A 7,585-nucleotide genomic window follows, 5' to 3' on the forward strand; every position below is an offset into this window, starting at 1 on the left:
AGATATATTGGGCTTTTTTTAACATTTAGGCTATTACATATTTGGCTATATATATTAGGCTATATTAGGCAATAGCTCTAAGAGCCTGGGGTAGGCTTTTTCACAAAAGAGGATAAGGTTGGACAACTGCATGAGTGTGTTGAATCAGGTCTTATTTTTGGCACATAAAAACTCTTTGAGGCATTGACATACAGTCCACCAAGGTCTGTGACCGGCATGGCATTCACTGGGCTTGGCTCCAGAGTTTTCACAAGGTAGAGGAGTTGTGCTAGTGACGAGCTGTGCATTACTTAACCAATTCTTTTAATGTTTTCTTTCAGAAAAACCAGTCCTCCAGAGCAGGCACTCTTTAGATGGCTCTAAGTTGATGGAAAAAGTTGAAACATCACAACCACTGTGGATTACATTAGCACTGCAAAAGCAAAAGGGATTTCGTGAGCAGCAAGCTACGAGGGAAGAAAGGAGACAAGCCAGAGAGGCGAAGCAAGCAGAAAAGCTGGCTAAAGAAAATGTAAACAATCTTTAGAACCCTGCCCATTAGATACACTGATACCGTAATTATAACTGTTGGCTAGTTTTATTATGTGAAAGGGATATTTTTTTTTCAAATGGTTGGTTTATAAGAGTTCATGAAAGCTAAAATGATGGTGAGTAAAAAGTAGTCTGAAAGTCTGGAGGAGTTCCCTTCTGCAAAACTGAGACCTCCAGGAGGAAATACTGTGGAATAGTGTGACCGTTTCAGTGTAAACTCTGATGCCTTAATACCAGGTGGTAGTTACTGACAATCATAAGCACGACCACTGTGCAGGTGATGGAACAGAAGAATAGTATGCAACGTGCTTCTTTCAAAGCTTGAGTAAATAAGATGTTAAGCCTTAATTTAATGCTTGGGGAATAACAGCTGAAATACTTGTTTTTAGGTGAATATTAGCAAGTTTGAATTCATTTTTATCATAACATGTACTATTTGGATAATATGTAGATGAATGAAAGAAATGAACTCTCACATGAAACAGCCAAATGCCTAAAGCAGGCACCGAATTCAAGCATCACATCTTTCCTGTTCTCTAAATAGCTATTTACTCTCTGTGGTTTTCTATTAGTAAGAAAAACACTTCTACTTACAGTACGGAAGTGAGGCTACACGAGCAGCGATGTCCTATATAGACGCCACAGATGGTAAAAAGGGATATTATGTAGATAAGTATATTCTGATGTTTGTTATGAGACCCAAATTTCTGATGGACAAGTGCATAATTACAGCCATTACAGCGGGAGAAAACAGCAGTGGGTGTGAGGTTGCCCACAGGCGCACACCGTGTGTCAGTGCTGTATTTAACAGGTAGGGCTGGCTCAGACTGTTCGCTCTTTTGACTGAAATGACAACATGACAAATTTAACTTTGTGGGTTTGGGCTTTTTTTTACAGTGTTTAATAACCGTTAGTTTTACAAGTATCAGAGTGTTTTGAGTCTTTGCCGAAAAGGAAGGTTAAGGGAAGGACAGGTGATGAACGAGAGCATGAAGTGTGACATGTCTTACTCATAGCCACTACATCGCAGACTGTTTCTCATTTAGCAGTTTTCCTTCTCTTTTCTAGGCTGCGGTAAGTAACCAGTCAGATAATAAAAGCAGCAGCAGCAGCAGCAAAACAAGCACACTGCAGAAATCTACAACTCAAGAAGGGGAGAAGAAGATTGAGACTGCTGTGTCAAGACTAGAAAGAAGGGAGCAGCTAAAAAAGTCGAACACCCTTCCAACTTCTGTGACAGGTACAGTGACAGACTCAGATTTACTCTAGGAATAATGCACATCAGAAATGGTACTGCATGTTTTTGAGAAAGTGAATGAACATTTTTTTTCCCTCTCATATATCCCCTAGAATTACAAATGCATTTGCTTTCAGCATGGAACACCACAACTTGTCCCAGTTTCATGTGCTGGCCATTACACTGGAAGTATGTAATTTTAACAGGTATTTTTTTACCAGGTTCCCCAGGTTATCAAGGCGCACCGCTGCATTTCCTAGTTGAAGTTAAAAAAATTAGGCTATCTCCCCAACTCATATCCAGCAGTATTTTTGGAACATGACTAATGCACATTAGAGGGATTTGATTTACTGTAAATGGCAATTGCGGTAATGGTTCCCCTCCAGGTTGGGGGTTAGCACGGAGTGGGGATGATAAACCTAACTTCTACAAAGTGTATTTGAGTAGGAAATGAAGCATATCGTATTCCTGCACCTCCCAGTTTGCCAAGAAGAAATACTCACCCCAGAATATTTGGAATGAGTAATCTCGTTTCATTCAAAAATGCAAAAACTAACCAATTCAGTTGAAGGTAGTGTCACTTTGAATTTAGGACTTCTCCCTCCCAGTCAAGTATTTGGTATGGAAGGTTGGAACCAGAACCTACTCCTTTGTCACTTCTTTTAACCTGAAACAATTATATATGCAAAAGGCTTCCCCAAAGGGCATAATATTTGGAGTGGTGTGATTGTTGAAACAGAGACTTGCTGAATATTTCCCTAGCCAGCATCAGTCCTAGGCAAAAGTTTTTGTAGAAGAGTACAGATAGGCGTCAAAGAATCCTTTGTACAAGTAGCACAGTAAATAGCGTAGGCTTTTTTGAAAGTAAAGATTCAGCTGATATGTGGATTGTCAGCACCACTCCAAGCCAAGAATTACAGAATGCAACTGTTGAAAGCAATGAGGTAATGAACTTATCTGATCTGTAATAGCAAAGACTAAACCAGTGCTACTCCTGCGTTACAGACTGGTCCAAGCTGAACAACCTCCTGCATGCCCGTCCTCCATTGGCTCAGCAGCTGCATACCGGTGCAGCTATCCCTGAGAACTTCCCTTGCAACATCTTGGGTTGGACTAGATGATCTTTAAAGGTCCCTTCCAACCCAAAGCATTCCAAGATCTCACACAGATTGCCCCAAACTTCCATGCTCCCCGTTAACCTGCTGCCAGTGTCCAAACTGGTTTTGGAGGGGGGGCAGCTGGAGCAGCTTTGCAGCGCTCCTACACCAGGACCCTAGTGCAGCCCTACCCTGAAAGGTTCAGTAGTGTGATTTTATGCTGTACGTGGTCAATTCTAGCAAAAATCAGACTCTAGCACAATAGATGATGCCAAATTAGATCAAAGAAGGGCCTTGGTTGGTCTGCCTGCACTAGAATGAGTTTCAGGAGGAAACTCAGGAGGAATTACCAATTTTGCATCACCTAACATGAAAGCACAGACCTGTGCAGGCCCTAAAGGAAATGGTGACTGGATTTCCATGTGATTACTGGCTTCTTTATTATGGATGACGACACTGCTTTGGGTTCCCCACAATGAGGAGAGCATTTAAGGCAGAAGACCAGGCTCTAGAACATGTTTAAAATGAAAGTGCTGAGTCCTCCTCTAAGGACATTTAAAAAACTTAAGAAGTTGGTATATTTCAGACTTGCACTTGAGTTTTGTACAACAGGAACTGGTAAGAGGGTGTAACCTTTAAAATGGCATAAATTAACATAACCTTTTAAATAATTAGCTTTTCAAAGCATCTGTCTACAGCGATAGCTGCTACTACTGTTCATTTACTTATAGCTAAAAATACCTGATTAAAGATGTATTAAAAAGAAACAATTTTTGCCATCCATGCAATTTTAAAGCTTTTTAAATCATTCAAAACCTGAAAATGAAATGCAACTAGAAGTAACTTAGACTGAGTATGAACGTTTAACAAAAAAAGCTTTTTGGCTCATAAAAACTAAAACACGTAAAGGGGAATTAGTCAGCAGTTATTCTGTAACTAAGACTTCTGGAGTTACTCCACAGGCTTCAGACAGGACTAGTTTCTATCCAGGCTGCCTTCAAGGGCATTCACTGTCTCAGAATTAAACAATCTTCCCACCTGACTTCTACAATGTACTTCTACAGTTCTGCTCTGTAAAGTTGCTTGTTAGAAATCAGTTGCTTTTTCAACACATTTTTGTGCTGAGGCAGCTGTTTGTGTTAAATACACTGTTTTAAAGAAAATGTGACAAACAGCTATTGGAGAAACTGGTTCATTTCTTCTTCAGCGTAGTCTCACGGGAGTGGTTAACTGAGGCAGAAAGCTACAGAACTACTTTCTTCTCTGTGCTTATTTAAGAACTCTGATCTGAAGAGGCAAACTAAACCCTACTAAATACAGCTGGGTTACACGCGTTCAACAGCTGCATTGCCAGAGAGAAAAAAAAATCCAGCTTTATTCCCCATTGTTTGCTACATTGCAGGTGTAATTAAAATAGTTTATGTAAAGACGACAACTGGCAAATTGGAAATGTTTTATCTGGATCTCAGAGAGACTGAAAATTTTGTTCCTGTTTTTGTGAGTTACATTACTTGAAGTCACCTCTGAAAAAGGAAACTCGGCTCCTCCTAACTTACATGTAAACACAGTAAAAAGATTTAACTAAAACGGTTGGAAATAAATATGAAGTGTTGTATCAGAACATCTTCACAGAAAGGAAGCGACATCTCTAGAATCCTGCAACAAAGTTCAGGGTTCAACTAATGTTTTTTTTTCTCTTCCCCTCCCCACACCACCACAACCAGTGGAAATTTCAGATTCTGTCCCATCAACCCCACTGGCAAAGGAGGTGGCCAAGAGATTCTCTACGCCCGATGCTAACCCTGTGTCAACGGAACCAGCCTGGCTTGCGTTAGCCAAGAGGAAAGCAAAAGCCTGGAGTGACTGTCCGCAGATCATAAAGTAAACTGTAAAATTACATCTCCATATTGCTATTAATTGCTTTCTTTTTATTTATTCAGCTTTTTACATGACAAAACTGAAAATGCATGTACTGAAGGACTGAAAACTGAACTGATTACCATTTTGCTCTAGCTCACTGTAAAGTCTACTCAAATCATATACTCCATTGCTTCGACAAATAGCTAAATGAGGTCTTGGCAAAAATTTCAGAGCCAGACTCTCCCAAAAATTTAAGAATGCTCAGATACTGGATGTAAATTTTAGTGAGCATCATAAAAAGGACCAGAACTTTAGTTCAGAAGCTCCTTAAGTTCTGTGAGTATTCGGTTCTGGAATTTTAGATCTCTACACTTAAGTGGAGATCTCAGAAATTATTTTTCAACATTCCATTGTTGAAAATGAAGGCAAGATGCATGTTCCCTTGTCTTATTCCTAAATTTTTTTAAGTGTTAAACTGTATGAACTGCCAGTTCTACCTGTTATTTGAAAGCTTCTTCCCCAATGAAGTCTTTCGGGAGAGATCTTTCCACCTGCAAATGATAAGTAGAAAGACTGTACCATCCAAATGCTGAGGTAATTTCTTTCATCATAGGATTAACACACTATGTCTATGTTCCCTCGCTCCAAGGAAGAAAACAGTTCATCTTGCTTAACAAAAAAAGTTGTTTAAACAGAAGTCAGAAAGTCTTCAGAAAGAAGCCAGGGAGTCAGTGTTTCTTCAAGTCATTCAAGTGCATCACTCTTTGGGCTTGGCCATATTCAAGATGCTTGGAGACAGTGATTGCAGATTACAACTTTAAATCAGTCAACTGGACCTAAAATAAGCAAAACTATTTCTGTGCTCATGTAGCTGTAGAATTAGTCTCAGTAAGTTCCCACAGAAATAAGACTTGCAGAACTGAAGTTAACTGAGAACTGAAAGCTAAGTCAGTGAGAGTCTCAAGAGTTTTAACTCTGCACTCTTCATGACTTTACTCCGCGTGCAACTTCAGGTAGTTCAGATAACTTCCTGTACTTTGACCAGTGCAGCCAGAACACTTCAGAAAGAAGTTTACTCACCCCATCTCAGGTATCTGCTGTGGCAATTGAACACTTTATTACTTCTTGTAACTAAAATAGAAATGTTCACCCCCTCCCTCTTACAAAAAGGATAAAGTCCATAACGTAATAAAATTTTTACTGTCCTCAACACCCCACAGAAATAGCTAGGTCTACATTTTAAAAAGTCACCCTAGTAAATAAACCTGTAACACACTCAAGCTTGTCTTACAAGGAAGTCTGTAACAAATCTGAATGTCTCCTCCTTATAACCATAAGGCTCAAAGGAACCTTTAAGCCTACACCATCATAAAGGGAGACATTTTCATGAGAAGACACTGCATCATTATAGAATAATACCACATATGGTTCATGGAAGTATTTTAGCCAAACTGCTGTATGCAGCATGAGTAGCAGCACTTTAAATTATGCAGAAAACAGAATGAAACCCGCCATATCCTCCCGTTGCAAGAATCAAAAAGGGCCTGTCAGTAAAAGCCATTATTTGAATACACCATTTCCCACCAAACAGAAAACAGCGGTTCTGTATCATGGTTACAGTAGCACAAACACAACAGACATGTTAGATTGAATAAATGTGCAGCAGCAAGATGGGTTTCTTGGGTCTCTTAAGCCATCAGTTTTGTATTTAAATCCAGAATCTCTAAAGTAACTTTTTACCCTTAATATAAGTATGTAAAATGGTTTCTACAGAGATGGGGCAATGATGCTCTCAAATGCTTGGGGGGTGGGGTGGGGGGTGGGGAAACAACAATCCAAAACCAAAAACACCCACTTAACAAACACCTTCAAAGACAAATCTCTGTGAGCTTATCTGAAGAATTGGGCCCATAATTATTTTTGCTCTGCTAGCACCATGAATTAGTGCTTCTTAAGTTAAATTTGCACTTTTTCTGAGTTTATAAGCCTGCAGTATGTATTTGTAATTACAAGAACTAAACTGCCTGAAATCCAGCTTTATGATTATTTCCTGGGAGAAGGAGCCAGGCAGAAATACAGAGAAGGTGAAGTAAATCGGGATTAAAGAATTGAAGATAGTGGTATTCTGAAAAGCATAGCAAAATTAGGTGCTATTGTGCATGACATAAGGATGCAATTTTCCAATACAGTACATTTATAGCACATAGAATAGAGCTTTCATTAAGGATTGTCTTAATCTAAAGCTTCAAAGCAGAGGTTTTTTTTCAACCATAAAGGTATCTAGTGTAATAATGGAAACTGTATTATGTACAGTATTTGGTGGAAACATTTCTAAAGTGTACATGTTCAACAGTGACATTTCATGTTAAATTAACAAAAATTTGCACTAAATACCAATGAAGTGTGACTTTGCTTTAGCTTTGTTGCAACCATTTCTGATAGTGTTGGAAATGTGTAAAAATAGAACCAAAACATTACTACCGAGTTTAAATCAGCAAAAATGTTTTGAGAACCGAACAAACCACTATGTAGTATATTGTCTCAATTTTTTGTAACTTATACACACAAAATACCATTTCTTCTGACAAGGTTATATACGATTAACCTCTATGTTCATATAGTAATGTATAAAAGCTGTAAGATGTATAATTGTGGGGTATTTGTTGTGTACTTTTTTAATTTTTCAAATGTTTTAAAGTGCAATTGTTTATTATACTAATGTCATTTTAATTCTTATTAAACTATAACCCAGTCAAAATTATCTAACCAATGATGTATGGATTCTGTGCCTCCTTTTGCTAACCATGTAGTTCAGGTTTGCTTTATAAATAGAACTTTTTACAGTGCTACAAGTGTCTTG

At 38.5% G+C, this 7,585-nt stretch overlaps 1 protein-coding gene across 4 annotated transcripts in view; it reads left to right on the forward strand.

Annotated features, from left to right (window-relative positions):
- CRACD (capping protein inhibiting regulator of actin dynamics) overlaps nucleotides 1–7,495 on the forward strand; it is a 147,417-nt gene extending 139,922 nt beyond the window's left edge. For all 4 annotated transcript variants that reach the window (XM_064449479.1, XM_064449478.1, XM_064449480.1 and 1 more), the window contains 3 exons: nucleotides 321–511; nucleotides 1,600–1,771; nucleotides 4,590–7,495. In XM_064449479.1, the coding sequence (XP_064305549.1) occupies nucleotides 321–511; nucleotides 1,600–1,771; nucleotides 4,590–4,750 (524 nt within the window). In that variant the 3' untranslated portion in view covers nucleotides 4,751–7,495. The remainder of the gene's footprint in view (nucleotides 1–320; nucleotides 512–1,599; nucleotides 1,772–4,589) is intronic.
- Nucleotides 7,496–7,585: the final 90 nt, after the last annotated feature.

Source organism: Phalacrocorax carbo, chromosome 4, assembly GCF_963921805.1.
Source record: "Phalacrocorax carbo chromosome 4, bPhaCar2.1, whole genome shotgun sequence".
Taxonomy (NCBI): domain Eukaryota; kingdom Metazoa; phylum Chordata; class Aves; order Suliformes; family Phalacrocoracidae; genus Phalacrocorax; species Phalacrocorax carbo.